Raw genomic sequence first — 26191 nt, 5'->3', positions numbered from 1 at the left:
TTAATGTAGGTATGATCATTTTCCATGGCCAATAATACCAGTATACAAGAAAGAAATATATACCACCGCACAATAACTGGATAATACCACCAAACTGTACCGAATAAAACCACTATACACAGACCAGTATACTATACAGGATCTGTATAATATATACCGGATTTATCGGGGTATACCACGCACCGGCCTATAGCACGCACCTTAATTTTTTCCAAGGAAATTTGGGTAAAAAAGTTTTTTTTACCCAAATATCCTTGTTAAAATGAGGGTCCGTGTGTGTGCGGGTATACCTCGATAAACTGTTTCTGACCCCGCAGAAGCCGCTGCAGTTCAGTGATTTAAGCGGGCGCTTTAAAGGGGTTCTCCACCAAAAGGTGATTTTAGTACGTACCTGGCAGACAGTAATGGACATGCTTAGGAAGAATCTGCGCTTGTCTTGGGGCTAAATCACTATGTTGTGAGATTACTATAATACTGTGGCTAGCATTTTGTGAACAGGTATTTCCTGTTTGAGTTTTTCTTTTTTGCCTACAAATCCCATAATTCCATTTTCCTCCCTCCCACACATCAGCTACCCCACCCATTGAAACATAAATGAGCTGCATCCATTCAAAAGACCTGTGGTTTTCAATCAGGGTGCCTACAGCTGTTGCATTAGTTGCAGATTGATCTCTCTCCAACCAAGCGATTGCTCCACCCATTGAAGCAGACAGGCTCCCTCTCATCAGCTGACTTGGCCACATTGCAGCCTGGGTGAAAATCTGAGACAACAGTCATTTTGTATGCTGGTCAAAATTTATATTGTGGCGAAAATCACACAAGAATTGTGAGAAAACCGTCACACACAGGTACAGACACTATATTATGAACTACACTAACTTTACAGCCCCTGTAGCATAGTCCAATAAAATAAATTCCTGGAATACCCCTTTAAATCATTGAACTGCAGCAGCTTCTGCGGGGCCACTGAGCTACATTGCGATTAGGATTTGGGGGATTTGGTGGGAAGGGGAAGGGGTAATGGGAACATACTGGCAATTAACTAAATGGCAGATCTTTTCCACTAATTTTCTCCTGGGTTACTACTATAAGTGGCACAGTAGCTTATTCTTCTCTCTAGAGATGAGCGAACTTACAGTAAATTCGATTCGTCACGAACTTCTCGGCTCGGCAGTTGATAACTTTTCCTGCATAAATTAGTTCAGCTTTCAGGTGCTCCGGTGGGCTGGAAAAGGTGGATACAGTCCTAGGAGACTCTTTCCTAGGACTGTATCCCCCTTTTCCAGCCCACCGGAGCACCGGAAAGCTGAACTAATTTATGCAGGAAAAGTCATCAACTGCCGAGCCGAGAAGTTTGTGACGAATCGAACTTACTGTAAGTTCGCTCATCTCTAATTAATACCATTGGATGAATAGGTGCCAAAAAAATGCGAAAGATCAGATGGCGCACAAACACACTTACATATTTATTATTATTATTGTTATTACATATGATAATAATAATCATCATAATAATCATAATTATTATTTTATTATATTAATTTATTTGGTGTTTAAAAAATACAAAAAGGAAGGAATGGTTTTGGCAAAACTTGCCAATTGTCTATTATGTATGGGGGTTTCCTGACTCTCTCCCGAAAAATAATGTCGGGGAGAGAAGAATAAGACATGTTAAATGTCAACAACCTGATCCTTTTGTTCATGCAGTCTGGCAGCGCTTATCCCTCCTCTCTCTATTTAGAACACGTGAATGCCCGGCTCAGCCAAACATTTATGTGTATGGAGGGAACAGAGGAGATGAATCTGGGATGATCTCATGAGGAAGGCCACTTAAGGTCCTGTATTTGGGACCCAGCAGAGATTTAATAAAGGCAGAATAATAGTTACCTATACACTGCTCAAAAAATAAAGGGAACACTAAGATATCACATCCTAGATCTGAATGAATGAACTAATCGTATGAAATAATTTTGTCTTTACATAGTTGAATGTGCTGACAACAAAATCTCACAAAAATTATCAATAGAAATCCAATTTATCAACCCATGGAGGTCTGGATATGGAGTCACACTCAAAATCAAAGTGGAAAACCAAACTACAGGCTGATCCAACTATATTTAATGTCCTTAAAACAAGTCAAAATGAGGCTCAGTAGTGTGTGTGGCCTCCACGTGGCCGTATGACCACCCTACAACACCTGGGCATGCTCCTGATGAGGTGGCAGATGGTCTCCTGAGGGATGTCCTCCCAGACCCAGACTAAAGCATCCGCCAACTCCTGGACAGTCTGTGGTGCAACGTGGCGTTGGTGGATGGAGCGAGACATGATGTCCCAGATGTGCTCAATCGGATTCAGGTCTGGGGAACGGACGGGCCAGTCCATAGCATCAATGCCTTCCTCTTGCAGGAACTGCTGACACACTCCAGCCCCATGAGGTCTAGCATTGTCTTGCATTAGGAGGAACCCAGAGCCAACCGCACCAGCATATGGTCTCACAAGGGGTCTGAGGATCTCATCTCGGTACGTAATGGCAGTCAGGCTCTCTCTGGCAATCACATGGAGGGCTGTGCAGCCCCCTAAAAGAAATGCCACCCCAAACCATTACTGACTCACCGCCAAACCGGTCATGCTGGAGGATGTTGCAGGCAGCAGAATGTTCTCCACGGCGTCTCCAGACTCTGTCACGTCTGTCACATGTGCTCAGTGTGAACCTGCTTTCATCTGTGAAGAGCACAGGGCCCCAGTGGCGAATTTGCCAATCTTGGTGTTCTCTGGCAAATGCCAAACGTCCTGCATGGTGTTGGGCTGTAAGCACAACCCCCACCTGTGGACATCGGGCTCTCATACCACCCTCATGGAGTCTGTTTCTGACCATTTGAGCTTACACATGCACATTCGTGGTCTGCTGGAGGTCATTTTTCAGGGCTCTACTATTGCTCCTCCTGCTCCTCCTTGCACAAAGGCGCAGGTAGCGGTCCTGCTGCTGGGTTGTTGCCCTCCTATGGCCTCTTCCACGTCTCCTGATGTACTGACTAGTGTTGAGCGGCATAGGCCATATTCGAATTCGCGAATATTCGCGAATATATGGACGAATATTCGTCATATATTCGCGAATATTCGCATATTCGTCATAGTCTTGTTTTATTTTCGCATTTGCGAAAATTCGCATATGTGAAAATTAACATATGTGAATAATCGCATATGCGAACATTAGCATATGCTAATTTTCGCATATGCGAATTTTCGCACGCCAGTCTCACACAGTAGTATTACAGCCTTCTTTACACCACACAAGCTGGAAGCAGAGAGGGATGATGACTGTGAGGTGTACTGTGAAAAAAAAAAAAAAAAAAAAAAGAATATTCGTAATTACGAATATATAGCGCTATATTCGCGAAATTCGCGAATTCGCGAATATGCGATATTCGCGAATAATATTCGAATTGCGAATATTCGTGAGCAACACTAGTACTGACCTGTCTCCTGGTAGCGCCTCCATGCTCTGAACACTATGCAGACAGACACAGCAAACCTTACCACAGCTCGCATTGACGTGCCATCCTGGATGAGTTGCACTACCTGAGCCACTTGTTTGGGTTGTAGAGTGGCCTCATGAAGCGCTTGTAGCACAAGACGGATCCATAGTCCAAGCTCGCCTCCTCCCCTTGTCGCCTCCTTGAACTGTTCGTTTTTACGAATGTTGAATAAAGTATGAAGCAGCAATTGCGGTGAGTGCACTTATTTTGTTCTTCACGTTTTGCACCACCATCTGCTGCCTATGAAGTCACGCTGCAGTATTGTGTCCATTGATAAGACATCCGACAGGTGTATGCAATAGCAGTGCCAGGCTGTCTTTTTCTTCTGTGCTATTTAATAGAATTATTGCAACTTGACAGGAAAGGACGACTCTCTTTTATACTTACCAGGGTATTTTCTTATTTTACTTTTGTATATGTTAAGGGCCTTTGTTTTTATGTGTAGCAGGGAAATAAGTGAAGTGCCATGTGTGTGTTGTAGCTGCCTGCTCTGGATCATAGTGCAGTCTGTCCTTAGTGTATATAATGTTATTGGTTATTATTCTATCTTCAGTGTTTGCACTCTGTATTTTTATGTTCCTGGTTAGTGTTTTATAGACAGCCGCTGTGATGATAACTGGGGCTGATATATGTTCTTACACAATAGATTTCCTGTCTTGGGAATTTGCTGAAGTGCGTTGAACTTTCGTATCTTTTTCCCTCTTTGTTTTTTCACCTCCCATTAGATTCATAGTAGACTATATAGATAGTGTCTTAAAGTGCACCTGTCCCCTCTGTATTTGAGATGCGGCCATCTTGCGGGATGAGTAAATATGAATTTAATGGAGCAGTATGCCATCAGAACCATAATAAACTACCTTCCTATGGGCCATTACTGCCGGCAGAGTAATTATAAGGGTGTAATAGGAAAATGTCTGACAATGTGAATAAGTACTAAAACACCTTTGTCCCTTATGGGTAGTTATTTGCCTAATAAAACAGAGCTTAATGGAGCAGTTTACAGGCCACTAAGTGCTTTTTATTTACTTCTGGGAAAGTGTTAAGGGCAAACACAGTGCATCAAAATCTCGGTCAACCCAAAGTACTGTACACATAAGAATTTCATTTACTATAAAAATCCGGTTCAATGGCGTGAAATCGTGAAATTTATCATGGTCACACATGCAACCATATTTTTCTACTGCAAAACGTTTCCCCACAATAACATTAAATTGAAACTATGGGAAGATGGACTGTCTAGTTCTCAGAGGCTTAGGCTTGTCTAGTCCAAGTTTAGACCATTTTTAAAATTTAGTGCATTTTTGTGGCATTCTGCTTTATGGGGCATTCTGGGGGCACACACTGTTATTTATGTCTCCCATTAAGACCAAAGGGGTAATATTTCTTCTTGAGGAGAGCATGGTGCTCTCCTCAAGATTAAATATTACCTCTGTGGTTTTATTGAGAGTCATTAATAAAAAGGCCATTCAGGCTTTATTGAGAATCCCAGGAAGAAGGCCATGTAGAGCAGATCTCTGATGCCAAAACTACCTCCAAAAGGGGGCACCATAGAGCTGCTTTGCATATCCTTTGTCCCTCAATGAATGATTTTTGTGAGAAATGTAACAAAAATACTACTTAAGGGGTCGTATAGGCTAGAAAGCTCATTTTCATATACTCTATTCGGACATTTTGAGATAGTATGGGTTCTCCTAGTTTGGGACCACCATCAAGCAGCTGGAATAGAGTTACATAGAGTTACTCTCCATAGGATCTAATCAAATGAAGGTGCACCATTATGGTGCCAACATTTGCCACTTGGGACGGAGGGGTCTTGTGTTTGTTTCCCCCTTCATACAATTTTCATGACCCTTAGGCCAATTTCCCAACACCTTGGTTGCTTACAATAGAGTTTCTATGGAGAAAGGAATCCTACATGGGAGGACTCCCGAAAGCTTGTCTTTACAAAATACTGGAAGTCCAATAAAAAAGGTATTACAAGATTTTGCAATATTCTACGATCATGCATCTGCATCACTGGACTATTACGGCTACTCCAAACTACTGTGTATATATATATATATATATATATATATATATATATATATATATGCCCTTGAAAGTTTCTATTAAGACTGCCGCCATCCCCTAGGCCAGGAAACTCTTACCAGTTTCCAAAAAACACTATATGCCCAATATATCAAAATTAAAGTCTAAACACCTAATAAACTAAAAATATCTGTTCAACCTGGATTGAGTTTGGAAACTATCTGAAACTTTCTTTATACTGGATGAAAAAAAATTACCTTTAAAATATAATTAAACCTGACATTAAATTGCTTTTTTTTGTCATTTTGGTGCCAGTTATTAGCATAGCGAAAGGCGTTCCTGGCCGTGCCTCAGCGATGGCTATAGAGATGGACTGGGAGTCGATTGGTTTTTGTCAATGAGAAATGACCATGATGAGAATAACACTGCCAGGTTCTGTCTTGTTCTGTTTAACCGCTACACATCTAAAACAATTACTCTGCCTGTGTTAGCCAAAGAAAAGAACGTGAGCCCGTCGTTCGTCCGCTCTGCGAACACTTCCCAGTACTCAAAACAGATGTAGAAAAGAAACAAAAATAAAGGTTACTAGAAATCCCCGGCAGCCGATCACTGGCGCAATTAATTTTCTATTATGCAAACTGAAGGGAATCGCTTGGTACTGTCATGTTTAATCCAAAATATAGAAAATATGGAAGCTGGGCTTTGCCAAAAGTTGCATTTTTGTAGGTTTGTTTAATTATCCAATTATTGTATATATATATATATATATATATATATATATATATATATATATATATATACATATATATATATATATATATATATATATATATATATATATATATATAGCAACAATATATTCCACAATGTTATACATAGAGGAGTCAAGTATTAAAGGGGTACTCCAGGCAAAAACTTTTTTTTATATATCAACTGGCTCCGGAAAGTTAAACAGATTTGTAAATTACTTCTATTAAAAATCTTAATCCTTCCAATAGTTATTAGCTTCTGAAGTTGAGTTGTTGTTTTCTGTCTAACTGCTTTCTGATGACTCATGTCCCGGGAGCTGTCCAGCTCTTATGGGGATATTCTCCCATCATGCAAGGGATATTCTCCCATCATGCACAGCTCCCGTGATATCATCATTGAGCAGTTAGACAGAAAACTTCAGAAGCTAATAACTATTGGAAGGATTAAGATTTTTTAATAGAAGTAATTTACAAATGTGTTTAACTTTCCGGAGCCAGTTGATATATATAAAAAAAAGTTTCTGCCTGGAATACCCCTTTAATATTGGGGGGTATGTATGAAGGATTTTACACAGTGTTTTTGACTGTTATTTGTCACAATTTTCTTTATATGTTACTTTTTGCAACAATCAGTTGCGCCAAATGGTTTAGAACTTTATCACTGATTTGATGGTGTAAGTCGTGATTTCAGTTGATATCATGCCTTTGTGTGAAATTCGTCAATTGCGACTTTTTGTTTTGGCGCAATTTTGGGCGCAATCATGCTCGTTAAGTTGCAAAATTACACCAAGAAAAAAATGACAGAGAAAAGTGTGACCAACCAAAGTGTGGTACAAATGTTTGTTTACTTTAAAATAGTGTAGCAGTTACACATAAACAATTTTTTTTGTTTAAATAAAATGTGTTACACAATAATAAAAGTTTTTTTTTAATATGCTTTAGGAACGTCACATAACTGTGATTTTTTTTATATACATTTTTAAATATACAAAAAGGACCTAGCTGTGTAAGATTTACCTTTGTGAACCTGGCAAAATTCAAAGGTCAGATTTAACACTTTTCAGCTGTTGCCACACAGCCAGAAATTTTTGCCTGGAATTCTGGGGCAGGAGTCTGCGCCTTTTGTAGGGCTGCATTTGAACCAAAATTACAAACTTGGTTGTGACAATTGATAACTTTGGCGCAACTACTCTCCATTTGACGCAAAAAACATACATAAAATCAGCATTGATGCCAAAAATGGCTACGTTTGAGAAAATAGTTTTGAATATTATATTAGTAACATAGTTCATAAGATTGAAAAAAGACCAGAGTCCACAAAGTTCAACCTATATCCCTAATGAGTCCCTACTGAGTTGATCCAGAGGAAGGCAAAAAACCCTCATACTAGAGGTAAAAATTCCTTCCCGACTCAAATATGGCATCAGAATAAATCTCTGAATCAACGTTCTGTCCCTATTAATCTAGTATACACAACCAGCGATGTTATTATTCTCCAAAAATGCATCCAGACCTCTTTTGAACTCTTACAGAGTTCCCCATGACCACCTCCTCAGGCAGAGAATTCCACAGTCTCACTGCTCTTACAGTAAAGAACCCCCGTCTGTGGTGGTTTAGAAACCTTCTTTCCTCTAGACATAGAGGATGCCCCCTTGTTATAGATACAGTCCTGGTATAAATAGGTCATGGGAGAGATCTCTGTACGGCCCCCTGATATATTTATACATAGTTATTAGGTCTCCCCTAAGCCTTCTTTTTTTTAAACTAAATAACCCTAATTCTGATAAGCTTTCTGGGTACTGTAGTCCTCCCATTCCCTTATTACCCTGGTTGCCCGTCTTTGAACCCTCTCCAGCTCCACTATATCTTTCTTGTACGCTGGTGCCCAGTACTGTACACAGTATTCTATGTGTGGTCTGACTAGTGATTTGTACAGTGGTAGAATTATTTCCTTGTCGTGGGCATCTATGCCCCTATTGATGCACCCCATGATTCTATTTTCCTTGGCAGCAGCTGCCCGACACTGGTCACTACAGCTAAATTTACTGTTAACTAAGACTCCCAAGTCCTTTTCCACGACAGTCGCCCAAGTGTTTTCCCATTAAATACATAACCCTGTCCCGGATTTTTCTTCCCCATGTGCATTACCTCACATTTATCAGTGTTGAACCTCATCTGCCACTTCCCAGCCCAAACCTCCAACCTATCCAGATCCATTTGTAACAGTGCACTGTCCTCTATAGTGTTTACCGCTTTACAGAGTTTAGTATCATCTGCAAAGATTGCTACTTTACTATTCAGCCCCTCTACAAGGTCATTAATGAATTTATTAAATAGAACAGGACCCAAGACTGACCCCTGTGGTCCCCACTAGTAACAGTCACCCAATCAGAATCAGAATTAGAAAATTGTGGATTAGAAAAATGTTGGTCATTTTGCAGCAATTTAAACTTTGATTGTTTTCTTTTCCCATTTGCATTTAACTATAAAGAAACAATAAAATAAATCCCTGTCATATCACAGAAAAAAAATAATGCTTATAGACGTTACTGACTAGGTCACAAAGATGCTTTACATTTAATTAATGTGTCTAACTTCTGTATTTAGCTCACAAATCTCCCTGTTCTGCTGCTCACTCATTTTGACATCCACTGCTCAGGAAGGGGCATGTCCGAGGCAAGCTCTGAGCCCGCCCTTACTCACCATACATTCACTTCCTCCCTGACTCTGTTGTGCTGTGCTGGGTCTTCATCCAATTACTGCAGGCTGCTTTGTAACCCCCTCCTTTCTGTTTTCATGAGTGCTAGTCCCACCTTCACTTCCTGGACTTTGTCCAGGCCTGTGCTTCAGCTTGGACAAAGATGATGCTGCAGGATTATGTTCTGGATGGTATGGGGTGCCCTAGTTGTCATTTTTTTTATAAGCCATGATTTCTATAAAAAGGAGATACATTTTTTAATTATGTATATTAGAAAGGATTATGTTTTGGTAAGATGTACCACATACATTTTTTACTAAGAGCAGTGTTTTCCAACCAGTGTGTCTCCAGCTGTTACAAAACTCCAACTCCAAGCATGCCCGGACAGTGAAAGGCTGTATATGTTTGACTGAGTTTTGGTATCTCTTTTTGTTCAAAATAACATCACCTGCTTCATATTGTATTCTTTCAGCTTTATGGATACTGCTATCAAGACAGTAATGACATATCTGACACCCTGACCACCATCATTGAATTGGGTTCCCCTCTGGAGATGATTCAGCTCTTACAGTCTTCTTGGGAGGACAGATTTCGAGTAAGTGCACAGTTCCTTATGGATCACTAATTAACTTTTTCTTGTTTATAAGACAGAAATTATTATTTTTTACGGCATCACTAAGGAATGGGAAGATGAAAGCAAAAAGGTTTTAAAGGGGTACTCTGCCCCTAGACATCTTATCCATTGTCCAAAGGATAGGGGATACGATGTCTGATCGTGGGGGTCCCGCCGCTTGGGATCCCCACTATCTCCGCTGCGGCACCTTAGTCATCTGGTGCACACAGCGAACTTCGCTCCATGCAGGAAGACTGGCAATGCTGCGCCGGAGGCTCGTGATGACACAGCCACGCCCCTCAGTATGTCATGGCCCCTCAATGCAAGTCTATGGGAGGGGGTGTGGCACCAGTGCATTAAGGGGGCGTGGCTGTGACATCACGAGCCTCCGGCACTGCGCCCAGCGTTCTAAACGAACGCCTGGTGCATCAGGGAGATCGTGGGGTCCCAGCGGAGGGACCCCCGCGATCAGACATCTTATCCCCTATCCTTTGGATAAGGCAGTGGTGGGCAACCTTTTTTTTCAACTGAGCCAAATCTCGCCAAAACCACGATTGAAATTTATTTTGAGAGCCACATTTTTAAAACGAAAATACATAGGATGGTACACTGTTTTTAGTTTCAATAAGTTTTTATTATATGTGGGGGCACATGACGGGGGGTCCTGTCATTTGCCCCCACATATAATGCCCCCCTGCCATGTGCTCCTCATATATAATGCCCCCCTGACATGTGCCCCTTATATATAATACCCCATGTCCTGTGCCCCTCACAATATAATGCCCCCTGACATGTGCCCCTCACATATAATGCCCCCCTGACATGTGCCCCTTATATATAATACCCCATGTCTTGTGCCCCTCACAATATAATACCCCCTTGACATGTGCCCCTCACTTATAATGCCCCCTGTCATGTGCCCCCACATATAATGCCCCCTGACATGTGCCCCTCACATATACCGTATATGCCGGTGTATAAGTCAACCCCCAACTTTCACAGTTAAAATATAGAGTTTGGGATATACTCGCAGTGTAAGACTACCCCTCCTACCGTGATGTACGGTACCTTGTAGTCCCCCCCCATTAGGTAGGCAGTATAGTTCCCCCCACATTAGGTAGGCAGCATGTTCCCCCACAATAGTAGGCAGCTCCCCCACATTAGGTCAGCAGTTCCCCCACAATAGTAGACAGCTCCCCCACATTAGGTGAGCAGTTCCCCCACATTAGGTCAGCAGCTCCCCCACATTAGGTCAGCAGCTCCCCCACAATAGTAGGCAGCTCCCCCACAATAGCTAACAGCTTCCCCCCCCCACCCACAATATTAGGAAGTTCCCCACAATAGTAGGCAGCTCCCCCCCAAAATAGTTGGCAGTAGAGTTCCCCCACAATGGTAGGCAGCTCCCCCCCAAAATAGTTGGCAGTGTAGTTCCCCCACAATGGTAGGCAGCTCCCTCCCCCCCCCACAATAGTTGGCAGTATAGTTCCCCCACAATAGTTGGCAGTATAGTTCCCCCACAATGGTAGGCAGCTCCCCCCCCCCCCACAATAGTTGGCAGCATAGTTCCCCCACAATAGTTGGCAGTATAGTTCCCCCACAATAGTTGGCAATATAGTTCCCCCACAATAGTTGGCAGTATAGTCCCCCCACAATAGTTGGCAGTATAGTTCCCCCACAATAGTTAGCAGTATAGTTCCCCCCACAATGGTAGGCAGCTCCCCCCCCACAAGACATACAGCTTCCAGCCATATACAGTGTACAGCTGGAGGCTTTATGTCTGTGTACTGCCCCCCACAGTGTTCCGGTCACCGCTCCTCCGGCCCGGGGTCACCATCTACTGCTATGGCCTATGGACCATAGCAGTAGGTGCCGGGACCGGAGGAGCGGTGTCCGGAACACTGAAGATGACGTGCCGCCGGTCACTTACCAGGCTCCGTCCGGCGCGCGTCTTCCTCCGGTCCTCCTGCGCCTCTATGGTTGTACGCACGGGACGTCACTGCGTACAACCATAGAGAGGTGGAAGACCGCAGGAGGACGCGCGGCAGCGGAGAATGCTAAGTGACCCGCGGACATCCTTATGTCCCGAAATGGATGCCCGGCATAGGAAAACCTATGATTATCTGCCCGGGCCGGCTCCTGTGTGCGGCTGCAGGCGGGGGCCGGCCAGAGCAGGTAAAAACTAATACTGTATACTAAAAACCAGGGGGCCTCCAGCCTTTGCCGGTCCGGGCATGCTGGGAGTTGTAGTTTCACAACATCTGGAGGCACCCTGGTTTTTAGTATACAGCAGTGGTCGGCACTATGCGGCCGCTGCTGCTCTGCATACAAGGTCCTGATACTAGTATCAGGCCCTTGTATGTTACCAGAGCCGCATTAAAGTACGTGAAGAGCCGCATGTGGCTCGCGAGCCGCAGCTTGCTGACCACTGGGATAAGGGATACAATGTTAAGGGACAGAGTAACCCCTTTAAAGGGTTATTCAAAATTAGTGGTGGATCAAACTGTTGGGAGCCCACCAATCACCAGAGTGAATGGTCATCAGCCCGTATTCTCGGCCACTGCTGTGGGACTTCTGTACATGAGTTCAGTGCTCGACAATGTTCACACTTGACCCTTTTTCTTGTGATTGGCCGGGAGTTATGAGCTAATACTGGTATAAATTATAGTGACTGTAGTGGAATGCAATGTCCCCTCCCCTTTGCCACAAAGCCACACCCACTTTTTCAAAAGTGGCTTGTGCAAACAAAAACAAAAAAATGTTTGGCTTGCGCATGGCATAATGGACCAAATGTTTGCACAAACCAAAAATTATTATTATTATTTTATTTTTTTACACCAAATGGCCCAATTTTCTGCTCGATAAATCCCCCTACATAATGTGCTGGTTGCCTTTTGGAAACAGACACAGCTTTTTTCCCCATACTATCTGAGCCCCCTCAATGCACTGCTGTCTACATTGGTTGTTTTTAGCTTATGAAGTGGAATGTCATTGAAATATTACAACAGGAAGACATATTTAATTTGTTTCCACATGTTGTATATTCCAGATCTGCCTAAGCTTAGTCCGGCTGTTGCATTACCTGGCCCATTCCCCTCTGGGCTCCATAACTCTGCTGGATTTCCGCCCCCGCCAGTTTGTAATCGTCGATGGTGAACTGAAGGTGACGGACTTAGACGATGCAAGCATGGAGGAGACACCGTGTACAAGAAGCGAGGACTGTTTCATGGAATTCCCAGCAAGGAACTTTACACTTCAATGTTCTGTCGAAGGAAAATGTCAGAACATGAATGAGAAGAGGAACCTTTACAATGCCTACAGGTACAACACATCTTTATGTTCTCTACAGACTGACTGGACTATGGAATTGGCTAGCCTAGGAGGGTGGGATGGCCACTGGATATGAGACATGTATGATAGATTCAAGAGAGATGGAATATAGAAAGGGCCGAATGGTTTAACTGTCCCGTTACTCCATAGAAGTGAACGGGAGGTTTGATGGCAATGGACCACCAGGTAGATAGATAAAAACACGTGACGAAATAAATGAGATAGATAGATGATAGATAGATAGAAATGATATGATATAGATATGAGATAGATCGATATGAGATATGATAGGTAGACAGACAGAAATATAGATAAATAAATAGATAGATTTATAGATAGATAGATCGGAACAGAATGAGAAAGGTCCTGGAGAGGACTGAAACATAAAAAAAAAAAAATCACTACTATTGAAGTGCTTAAATGGGCACTGTCAGATACAAAAACTTTTGATATGTTGTAAAGCATGTATAACCAATAGGTTTTTCAGTTGCTTTCATTAGACAATTTCCAGTATTTTATACTGAAAAAGCCAGTCAAACAACTGCCCCCCACCCTGCCTGCTTGGACACATACTAGCCCTGCTGTGTCCATGCATCATCACCTATGTCATGGACACACTTCCTTGATTGACAGCTGTGAGTGCAGGGCTCAGAGCTGGAGGAAAAATCCTCCCACTGTCAGCTTGTGTCCCGCTACTGTCAGTGAGGACAAGCTGGGAGTTGTAGTTTTGCTAATGCTAGGGGAGATGTGAGCAGACAGTATACTGAGGGAGGGGGCGGAGACCTGCACAGTGAGGCCACACCCCCTCCCTTTGAGAGGAATTCAGACTAGTGAGCTAAATTAAAAGGTGTAATAAATAAAGGTGCTAGACACAAAAATTAGATGTACATGGTCAGGATTAGGTACTGAGTGATATATTTAAAAAAATGTTTTTTGTTGGATCTGACGGGTACACTTTAAGCCTTTTCTTGTTTAGATGGATAGAAAGAGAGAAAGGTATTAAAAAGATAGATACATAGATATGGAATAGATAGATAGTTAGAAACATAAATAGATAATCTATAGAGAGCTAACTAGATAGATGGACAGAAAAATGTGAGAGATAGATCATTATGAAATATATAGATATTAAATTGATAGATAGGAAGATAGATAGATATGAGATAAATGGATAGATAGATAGATAGATATGAGATAGATAGATATGAGATAGATAGATAGATATGAGAGAGAAAGATAGATGGATAGATAGATATGAGAGGTAGAAAGATAGATAGATAGATATGAGATAGATAAAAGATAGATAGATAGATAGGTATGAGATACATAGATGGATAGATAGATAGATATGAGATAGATAGATAGATAGATATGAGATAGATAGATATGAGATAGATAGATATGAGATAGATAGATATGAGATAGATAGATATGAGATAGATAGATATCAGATAGATAGATAGAGAGATAGATAGATATGAGATAGATATATATGAGATAGATAGATATGAGATATAGAAATGAGAGATGTATAGATGGAAATTAGATATAGATATACAGATAGAAAAACAGATAGACAACCTTTGCAGCTATCATTTTTTGTCATATGTTTTGCATGATGTTAGAATATAATTTTTCTATAGATTTTCTTCTTTCCTCTAATCTGTGCTCTGGGTGTAGAGGACATTACGGTGCGGTGTTGACCTTACATATTTCATCTCATGATTAACACACGACCTTCTGCACTTTCCTTCTCTCATCCCTTTAATCTGCTATGTTTTCTCGATCCTCTTTGAACTCACAGAAGCCTTGTTGGCCTTGTTGGGGCTGAGTCAGTGTTGAGAAGACAGAGGGTTGTGGGGGGATCCTCTCTGTTCCTTTCAGCAGACAGGGAGCGTGTGCTGATTTATGACACTTTACATTAGGCCACGGTCGGCGATTTCAACAAACTAAAAGTCCATGATGAAAATGAACTGCAGTAAATGGACTTCTTGTGGAAACTCTTTATTCATCTCAACCCAACCGCTAGTAAATAGATTATAGGGGTACTTGGCAAGCTATGGCATATCAAAACTCTGGCCCGACTCGTAAACATCTCTCAAAGGGAAACAGACCAGAGTCTACAATAGGCCTACTAAAATATTTTACAAAAACTCTGTAAAAAGTTTCTGCAGTTCATAGAAACAAATTAGATTCAGTTTATAAACACTCTTATTCGCGAATTGTGGCCTGGGATGGTTACAGTAACTTTTTAACCTTTGTACGGTATTTGAAACAGTTCATAAACATATATTAAAAAATCTAAGTGAATCTTCGCAATTATTACAGAAAGGCATAAAAAGCATCACCACATTGTAGTTTTATTGCCAGAATTTCTCTATTAATAAGTTGCTGTGGCTACAAAGACAGTCTCTATCTGGAGGACACGGCATGTTTGTGCATTACACAGACCTACTGATTTAGAGAATGGCGCAATGCTTCATTTCTCCTGTGGGGGCACTATAGGGAAACTGAGCGTTTTCTTTTGTTCTTCAATATATGGCTGCTAATCAATGGGGATACCAACAGTAGGGCACTCTTAAAAAAAATAACATAAAATAAACATTTTTATCTTTAGGGTTTTACTATGTAGTTGCATAGACAAACACTGTATAGTAGTAAAATAAACTTGTAAAGTGATGACATATCACTGCAATATAGGTAACACACATTTGCAGGGCAATCAATGAATGGCTGTACGCCTGAAATTACCTGAAGGGTATGGTGGAGTTTGGTGGGGCTCTGAGTGCAAGGGTTAATCAAACTATCGTTATTTACAATGTGGGAATTCCAAGACGTCATTTGTATTGCATATATCACTTCAATATACCATCACATTAGGTTTGGTGGGGCTCCAACCTCTGGAAACCTAAACCGATTAGGAGTCCAGTGGGTGGTCCTACTCAATGACTGACAGTTACTTTTAAATGCACAATCATACAAGGACCACCCGCTAGACTCCTAAGGCCTTTATGTATAGAAAATTAGGGCAATACATAACAAGGTACACTGGATTTTTTCCTACAAAACTATATATCAATCTGTTCGGCTCATTCTTCTCTATAAAATGAGGCCCGCAAATGAGGCCCACATTTTCATCTTGATGGGTTCCTTTTAAGGGAGAAAATAGACAGAATGGAAAGGCACTGAAAATATGTATTCCCAACTAAAGTATTCTAAAAATAAAATAATATTTTCATATTTTATTACATTTTTTAATTTTCCAGGAAAATGTATTCACCTTTCCAACTACCACTTACTTAAGTTATAACATTATTTCTTATTCAGACATTTCATTGATTTCAATCCCTTGTTTTCTGTTTGAATGTGTGTTTTACTTATGTTTGCTATAATTTCCATATCCTTTTCCAAGTTTTCTGGTCCTAGCGGGCTTCAAATAGTTGTGGAACTCACCCAGAGAATGTAAGCATCTTCCAATGGTGATACAAGTGCCATAAATTTTATCCAAGTACCAGACATCCTCACAAATAGCCACAATCCTCTAAGCTCCCGAGCAGGCTGCTGTGTTAATGGGGCCTTCACAGGTGATTACAAGGCAGCTTTGTGTCTAGCCGGCCTGGTTTTCACTATGGCAGACTGCTGGGTTACGGTCACTTCAGTATTTTTTCTCATTATGATATACGGCTATGCTTCCTGAAGAGTTTAGCCATTCAATACTGGTTGGAATTCAACAGTTTATTTGTAGATTGTAACCTTACATGACATTTTTTTTTTCTGTTAATGAACATGGAATTTTTTTACATTTATTTTTAGGTTTTTCTTTACTTACCTCCTCCCTCACAGTGCACCGTCTTCTCTCAGGCCATTGCTGGATGCTATAGTGAATGCAACAGGTATGTGCAAGCCTTAGATGTAAGTTCAGTAAATTCCGTAACATGGACCCCCACTCTCCATGTGACATTTATATACTGGGGACATCTTGGGTAGCACTGGAGTAATTGGACAACCACAAGCTCTGAAAGTGTGACGGCAACCTTTGTTCCCCATAGCAACACCTTAAAGGGGTACTCCCATGCCCCAGCCTTTTGAACATCCGGTTCAGAAGGCTTGGAGCAGCGGCCGCGGTCACAACTTCACACCACGTCCCCTCCATTGATGTCTATGGGAGAAGGCGTGGTGACTGTCATGCCCCCTCCCACAGACATCAATGCAGGGGGTGTGGTGTGTTGTCACGAGGGGGCGTGGCCGTGACATCGTGACCCTAGCCGCTGCTCCAAGCCTTCTGAACCTGATGTTCAGAAGGCTGGGGCATGAGAGTACCCATTTAAGTGCCAGACGTGATAAGTTGTAATTGATAGATAATACCTCTAGCTACAGCTGTGTGATCAGCTTTGCTGCTGCTGTGACTGACCACCTATCATAGCTTCAAACTCGACTTATATTGGTGTTTAAGGCAGATGATGTTAAACTAAGATATGTTGCGTCACCGATATTGGACTGTGCCACTTCCATTAAAGAAACAAAGCTGATACTCTGTCATGTATTGTGCAGGACCTCAGGGGTGGGCATGACACATTGCTTCTCTTATTGGGTATCTTTTCATACTTGTGATGTGCTCCACCCCCTCAGATGGTTACACCAGGCATAACACAGTGTATTAATTTTGTGCACAGTTTAATTTTAAACTTATAGGTAAATGGGTACAATATTTGATTTGATAGTCTTTGCATTTCTACTTTTTTAGCAAAAGTGGTGCTTACAGTGCAGCATGGGTCCAGACATTTGCGAATAAATCATAAGCAGAGATCAGTCAAGCAGGTCTATCAGAATAAATACAAGGGTGTGCCTAAGTATATGCCTAGTAATTGGGACTCCAGACATACCTTTTTAATCTCCATAGTACTTTCCAGTGGCAAGATATAAGCCTTTTATATATGCAAATGAGGCTTAAGTGCCCAGAGAGCAGTCCCCAGCATGGCAAGAGTCAGTATTTAGTCAGCAGATCTCCTTTCTTTACTCCCTTTGTACTCGCTTGCATATGCCTACACCACCTTTGAGTGACAGTAGAAATAGAACTGAAAAATAGGAGATGGGCTGCCTAACCCCCAGCTCTTGCCATGCTGGGAAACACCCTATGGGCACTTGAGCCTCATTTACCTATGAAAAAAGAGGCTTATATCTCGGTACTGGAAAGCACTTTTAAAATAAAAAAGTATGGCCAGAATCCTGATGACTACCCCTATCTAGCCATATAGTTAGTTATACAGTATGTTCTCCTGCTGACATGTTCATTTTCACTACATTAACGTGTGCATGTGGTTATACCTGCCTCTGCAGTTTAGCCCGTGCTGTCACTCTTTTTATTCCTATTGATCATGAGGATTCTAGGAGTCAGATCACACATTGATGGCCAGGCCAAAACTGCTATTTTTGCCATATGAAATGACCATGATGCTTTCATAAATATCTTGCATTACTTGGCATAACTTAAAGACCCTGAGCCCCAATACAAAATCTGTCACAGGGCCCTACACTGATCATATGCTATTGAAAATACTGGTGTCTTCTTATGTGGCAGAGGGGCCCTTGGCCAGTCTAAGGCACTGCACAGGGACACTATTTCCCTGTACTTGGGTATCCTCACACCCCTTTTAAAATGCAGATGTTAAACCGATCACTTAAATATCTTTACATTCCCTAGTAGGGTGTTAAGGTGACTACTTAGAATGTTCCATGAACAGGAAATTTACTTCTTTTCCCCGTTATTCAGGTGAACTGCGTTGGGGCATCGATGAAACTTCTGCACAGTTTGAGAAGGTCCTTTACTTATACAAGAGCGGCCTATACCTGTCAAATGCTACACATGTACCGAAAGCTGGTAAGTATTTACTCATTTCATTGTCCGCGGAGTGAAGGCTGTCATCGCCGTGTAATTATGCCTGCCATCGCTAAAATAATACAAACATTCCATTGTGGAGCGTTTGGATAGTAAAGGCTGAGGCTGTATGTGTATCCAGTCTATTAGGAGTGGAATCTAAGTATTAATAAGTACAGATAACCATCATAAATAAGGGGAGTGTGAAAAAATATCTAAAATATCCTGTAAATTAATAACTTAAAATCAAGCAAAAAATATGATATAATAAATATTTAAAGGATACATCCAAATGAATTCAGATCCAATGGTAGATATGGTTTATTTGGTTATATTTGACTATGTGTATGTTTATTAAAGGAGCAGTAAGACTATTTCTCTAAAGCACCACCATGTGGACACCTTCTTATCAATTACCTACAACAGTGTAAGGAAAGGATTCCAGCTGTAGTATTCAGCAGCTAATAAGTACAGAAAGGATTAAGATTTTTTAATAGAAGTAATTTACAAATCTGTTTAACTTTCTGGCACCAGTTGATTAAAAAAAAAAAAGTTTTTCACCGGAGTACCCCTTTAAGGATCGGTCATCAATATGAATGTCCAAGGAAACCCCTTTAAAATGGACTTGTCTTCACTGGTCCATAAAGCAGGGGAGGGGAGAAAATGCATACCTGTCTAAATCATGCAACTTGTAAGACAGAGATACATGTAGGAGGTCCTGTCTGCTGCAAGTGCCCAGGGGGCAGGATCTTTTTCTTTGAGAGTGTCCTGGCCTCTTCTCTCATCTCTGACTGACAACTCAAACATCCAATCAGTAGACCGCTCAATCTTAGCTGATTGGAGGGGCCTAGGATTCTCACAATGCCGAACATTCTTTGCACCTTACATGGACATTGACTGTAAATTTAGTGTAGTTCAATGTAGTGTCTGTACCTGTGTGTGATGGCTGGTCTCGCAACTCTTATGAGATCTTTGCTCCGGATGTTCATATTTATCAGCATGCAAAATGAGTGTTGTCTGTAGGAGAGCGACCACTGGGTGGGAGGGAGATCATTCTCCAGAGGACTGCAGGAAATTGTAGTTTCAAGCACAGCATGCATGGTAGTCTAGCTGTGCTGCAATGGGTGGGATGGTTGATGTGTGGAAGAAAGATAAGTCACCTCCCACCTAGAAACAAGGGACCCTGGTGATTGATGTTGGAGAGAGGGCACAGAAATAGGATATAGCCAGTTCACATAAACAAGCCAGCAGCGTGATGAGGGACACAGGACACGGCCATTTACCACCAACACAAGCATGGATCCATAGTAAGCATGTCCATTACTGTATGACAGGTAATTAGTAAAGTCCCCTTATGTTGGATAACCCCTTTAACATTACCAGACTAGAAATATGTGTTTTTTTTAAGTCCCTATTTCTCTATTTTAGTTCTTTTCATGCCACTTTAGAATTATCAAAAGGGAGTTTTACAAGGGGTGTAGTGCTGGGGTCACACCAAGGCCCTTAATTTTAAGGCAATGTTTCCCAACCATGGTGCCTCCAGCATTGCAGGGAGTTGTAATTTTGCAACAATTAAAAGCCCTCTGTTTGGGAAACACTGGTCTAAGGAGACCCTCTGCCCCATACGAGGAGTCTAGTGTTCTAAATTACACATAACAATCGGAGGGGGTGGCCTGTTCTAAATTCGGCACTGGGGGCCCTGTTATGCCTCTGTGTATCAATAATAAGCCAGAATTGTAAAGCGAGGAAATGAAAGTGTTTGTAGTAAAGAGAACACATGCCTTTTGATGGCTGATTTATCCTTCTTCTAGTGTTTCAAATCCTTCATAAAATGCCTGTTATACCAGAAAAAGAAGAAAAGAAAAAAAAGCGAGCCGTATAACATATGGAGCGGTTGCCCTTCACGCGTCACCCCACTGTTTTCGATAGGAAAAAAGCGATTTCTTTGAACAACACCAAGTGTGAAAAGTGATATTAACAATTACTCTAAAAATCCAGTGAAACAGCATGCGAAGCCCAGCGTTCACATAAAACAAGGTTTAACAAGGTGAACCCTGATCGGGTTACAAAAAAATGTAGGTCTTAAGCTTTAAAAATGTTTGAGTTGTAAAACATTTATAGTGCTTTAAATTCTAATGTACTCCGAACGTTGTTTCAGCAGCAACAGCCCTGGCGCACTGTACTCCCAGGCTTACAAAGCTGTAGAACCATGGGCCGTACTACCAAGGGGAGATTTGGAGTCCTATTAGTTTTTCCTTTGTAATAAAGACATTGGCACGCCAAGCCCAATAGAATGGGTTTTATGTTTGAGATCCAGATTTTTTTTAATTATTATTTTTACTCCATTGGCAAAATAGCATTTTGCTGCTATATATATATGTCTGTAAGGAATCTTGCACTTATTGACAAATCAAAAGAACAGAAATGATGCCCTCTTCCCATAGGCAAAGGTTGGATGAACCCACCATTTTTTATTTTTTTCTACTGGGGCTTCTGAATTATCACAAGTGGAATTTCAATGCCCAGTTTTTTTGTTATTCCTAGGCAAAGGCTTCCAGTATTAGTTCCATTATTCATTATTATTATTCCATTCCCCCTTGATCACCCCCTGTGCTATTTCATTCAACCCTTTGATCACTTGTGCCATTTCATCACTCCCTTTGTCCCCCCCTGTGCCACTTCATTCCCCCTTTTCATCACCCCCTGTGCCACTTCATTCCCCCTCTTCCTTGACCCCTCTGCCACTTCATCACCCCCTTTGTCCTCCCCTGTGCCACTTCATTCCCCCTCTTCATCAACCCCTATGCCACTTCATTCCTCCTCTTCATCAACCTCTTTGCCACTTTATTCCCTCTTCATCATCCCCTGTGCCACTTCGTCTCTCCTTTGATCCCCTGTGTCAATTAATTCCCCCCTTGATCCCTTGTGTCACTCTATTTCCCCCCTTGACCCGCCTTACTCAGACTCTTCATTCCCAGTAGCCACTGCTGCTCACTGGTTTAAAGTGGCCACGGCGCCAGTTGCCTGTTCAAAATTATCAGCACTGGTGGTAGCCAATAAGAATGATGACTAGCAACGACTGCTGCTGCGGCTAAAGGACGGTCGCGCAATACAACTAGGGACTGCTGTCGACATAAAGTGCTGCCTCTTCCTTAGAGGAAGTGACATGGGAGTTACATATAAAGTCAGACACCAGGGTTATGGTGCGAATGCTACCTCTGCACCCCCCATAGTTGTGTCCCTGGTGGCCAGTTATTGGTGAAGCCAGGCCGTTCCTAAGGTGATGATGCATCAACAGGGGCCAGGAAGTAGTGGTAACAAGCAGGGAACCAGAACATCAGGGTGACATTGGTGGGGGCTTAGGGTAGATGAGTATTGCTTTATTATTTTTACATCATCCCAGGCATATATTTACCTGTACAACCAAACTTTAAGGGTTCTGTGAAATAAGAAAAATGTAGCTTCCTACTTTTAGAAACAGTGCCACCCTTATCTATAGTCTTCATGTAGTTTTGCAGCTCAGCCCCATCATTCACGTAAATGAGACCGAGCTGCAATACCAGGAACAACCTATGGACAACAGTGGCACTGATTTAAAAAAATGCATTGCTATGTTATAGCTAAGGTACTTGTAAAGCTTTACATCAGTGTTTCAAAACCTTTTTCGGCTCGGGTAAAAAAAATTACGCGGGGTACCCCTACAAAAAAAAGTGTGTGTGTGTGTGTGGGGGGGGGGGGGGGGCATTGGGGTCAAACAGCCGCAATGCACAACATCTATTTATCTGTTGGCTAGGTAGATTACAGTGCTGCTTTATACAGCAACTCCGCAATACAGCAACTGTTCTAAAATCAGCGTCGTTCCCTTCTCTTCTCCAGGTCATCATAACGATTTCTTCCAGTCACAATTCTTCACTGTTAAACCTGGAAAACAAACCTATTAGGCTCCGCACTTTTCCTGCATCAGCCTCCAGATTCCCCTTTTACAAGTGAAGAGGAATACAGGGGTGTATAGGTATAAACGGGTAACAGAGGGGTGTAGGAAGGTGTACTTGGGTGACAGGTGTGTAGAGGAGTGTACAGGGGTGACAGAGGAGTGTAGAGGGGTGTACATTGGTGACAGAGGGGTGTAGAGGAGTGACAGATGGGCGTAAAGGGGTAACAGAGGGGTGTAGAATTGTGTACATGGGGGACAGAGGGGTGTATATGGGTAACAGAGGGGTGTAGAATAGTGTACATGGGTGACAAGTGTGTAGAGGAGGTACATGAGTGACGGGGGCGTAGGAGGTGACAGAGTTGTGTACATGGGTGTAAAGGATAGGGGATAAGATGTCTGATCGCGGGGATCCCACCGCTGGGGATCCCCGCAATCTAGCATGCAGCACCCACCTGTGAGCACTGCAGGAAGCGCTGGAGGCTCCAAGTCTTATGCCTTCCGACCACGGGACTGAGTATAGTGACGCAACGTCTCCCTGTATGACGTCACGCTTGCCCCCTCAATGCAAGTCTATGGGAGGGGGTGTGACGGCCATCCTGGGGCCGGGAGGATGGTCCTGGGGCCGGGAGGATGGTCCTGGGGCCGGGTGGATGGTCCGCCGCACTATCCCCATTGCATATATCCCCTTCCCAGCCTGCGCACCTGTGACTCACTCACGGCGCCGCAGGGGGGAGGGGACACTGTGTGCGCAGCGCACATGTACACGCAATGCGCATGCAGGCTTCCCTTCCCTCCTGCACCACCTTGATTCACAGGCATGCAGGCCAGGGCGGGAGATTAAAAAAAAATTGACGGAGCATTGCGGTACCCCCCGGCAGGGCTTGGGAATCACTACTGTACATTATTGTCAAGGTATAAACCAAGCGCAACATTATGGAAAAAAAAAACAGCTGTAAGAATAGACTGAGGAGATAAGCATTACATACTAATATCCTTTTACAACATCTGATAAGTGAGATAAATACATGTTATGACAAGAAAAGTTCATGGACTCGCCTTGGTTCACACAAAGCCAAGTACAGTGTGAACTGTCATTAAAAGACATGCCACACGGCTTTGAGGGTCACTGACCTGAGGGGCTGGAAAAGAATGTCGGGCGTCCTTCCAGTTGGTAGCTGAAGTTGGTAGTAAAATCCAGTCAGGTTTGCTGGGGCTGAAATAACTGGTCATTAAGAGCGATTAAAATCAGACTGAAGGTAATTCCAGCTATTTAAAACAATGGAAATCTGGTCACAAGGCATTTTTGGTTGAGAGGCAAATCCTTATTAGGGTACATTCTATATATAAACCAAAGAAAACAAAGATTGAGTAAAGTGCTGGTCTGTGGGAGAAGTTATGTGAAGCACATAAAAAAAAATATAGGGTTAATAAACTTATTCCTAAGCACTTCGAAAACCGAGAATTAAAAAATGAACAGTAGAGATATTACTACAATATGTATGTCTATCATTTTACAATAATTTTTTTTTTATGACTAAAAAATATTAAGAAGCTTATACCCAACTGTGATGATATATATATATATATATATATATATATATATATATATATAGATATATAAAAACAAAGAGTAGAATTTTAGGGTCTATATTACAACCCCTCAAAGGAGGTTTATGGTAATGTGTGTTTGGTTTATTGAGCGTGGACATATCCTTTAAGCATCTCATGTTAATTCTAAACAAGAGCAGGTCAAGAATTCCATGTCCAAATCTTGGTTCGTCTCCATATTGTTTTTCTTTGCCGGTTGAATTTTCCCAGTTTGACGTATGCCAACTTTAAATTTATGACTCCATTTCTTGTGTTAGGCAAGTATTTATTTGTTTTAAAATCATTAGTCTGGAAATTGACCAGAACTTTGACCTTTTGATGATGTGATTTACTGCTGAGAGGCTTCGAATTCCATTGACTTTATTTAAATAAGCTTCCTTTCTAAAGAGACAAAAGCCTTGATCATTAGTGGTAAGACAGTGTGGGGCTTAGCTTACAAAAACACTCAAGGTATTTTTTTTTTGTTTTCCAGCTGAAACTTTTGTTCCTGGGAGGGAAAAAAAAATCCCAATTTTTTGTAAAAGATTTTTGTTTAGAACATTGTAACATCGGCTTCTGCAAAGAATGTTACTTGTCAAACTCTTTGACTTGAATTTTGCAGATAGAAATGTCTTTCTTCCAGTTAGAATTTCCTGGTACGGATGTTTTGACAAGGCTAGATGTCAAGCAAGCCAGATTCCAAGTCATACCTGCAAAGTTGCAATGTATCAAAGTGGCTGTCCAACCCCATGAACTATTTAAAAAAACAAAAAACAAAATGCTAATAGTAGTGTGTGTAAAACAGGAACACTCTTCAACCTTCAAGTAACATACAGAACAGTAACTCTGTCGCGCTTCGGATCAGTATGACCCTTAATCAAACCATTGTAAAATAATGGGGAATCTTACAACAGATGACCAGGTGAACAAGTGCTACATACACAAAAACAGACCGTAGAACAATTCCAATTTCCTAAAACAACATGTTTAACTTTACAGAGTTAAAGTTAATGGGGTTGAGTTACTGTTGAGGTGCTGTTTATGAAAATAAAACAGGTATTTTTTGTAAAAAAAACATCTAATTGTGCAGAAATCCAGAAACGGTGCACATTTTTATTTATAGTACAGACATTTAAATATTAAAAATCTATGTAGCCATCTTCCCTCTTTACACTTTGAAAACATTGACATTTATTTTCAGTGTAAATGTAAAAATTTGAACAGAACTAATATATACTACTAGCTCCATAGACAATCGCTCGAGTTAAAGTCGCTTGAGAAGAAGCATACGCTGCTAGGGCTAAATATACTAGACTTTTGTTTCCAATTAGTTTTCAATTGGCATCAAACAATTATACGGTATTTGGAAAACCTTTAGGGCAGAATTAAAAGGTAAATATTGATCTAATCTACATCCATTTCCGAGCTGCAGCTCTACTTCCAGAATAGAAAAGAAGCAGAAACAGACGTCTCCAAGAATCACTGTGGTAGAAAGAAAGAAAAGGAGAAAAGAATTCTGTCCAGATCCTCCATTGTCTGATATTCACAAGTGTAACCTTTAGATGTTTTATTACTTCAATTAGTTCGGGGAGAGAAAAGATTTTATAAGCTGGAATAATCCATAACAATATTAATAATAATAACAACAACAAAAACAACAACCCCAATAATTATGTTATAAATAATAATAAAGCAATATTTGTAGTTTTTTTTTACAGAATTTCAAAAATATATATTTTTTTAAATATACATTTTTATTTCTTTAATATTTATATATTTTGACTTTAATTTAATAACGTTATAATGTGTAAGTTAAAAGATTATGTTAATGGGTCACTCCTATT

At 41.4% G+C, this 26191-nt stretch overlaps 1 protein-coding gene across 1 annotated transcript in view; it reads left to right on the top strand.

Moving 5' to 3' along the window:
- PKDCC (protein kinase domain containing, cytoplasmic) overlaps positions 1-26191 on the top strand; it is a 73457-nt gene that overhangs the window by 40923 nt on the left and 6343 nt on the right. The window contains exons 2-5 of the mRNA XM_056568173.1: positions 9484-9606; positions 12671-12942; positions 16765-16844; positions 18722-18829. Coding sequence (XP_056424148.1) covers positions 9484-9606; positions 12671-12942; positions 16765-16844; positions 18722-18829 — 583 coding nt within the window. The remainder of the gene's footprint in view (positions 1-9483; positions 9607-12670; positions 12943-16764; positions 16845-18721; positions 18830-26191) is intronic.

Source organism: Hyla sarda, chromosome 3 (genome assembly GCF_029499605.1).
Source record: "Hyla sarda isolate aHylSar1 chromosome 3, aHylSar1.hap1, whole genome shotgun sequence".
NCBI classification, from domain to species: domain Eukaryota; kingdom Metazoa; phylum Chordata; class Amphibia; order Anura; family Hylidae; genus Hyla; species Hyla sarda.
The sequence above is the reverse complement of the archived record's forward strand: the minus strand, read 5'-3'. Positions and strand labels throughout refer to the sequence as shown.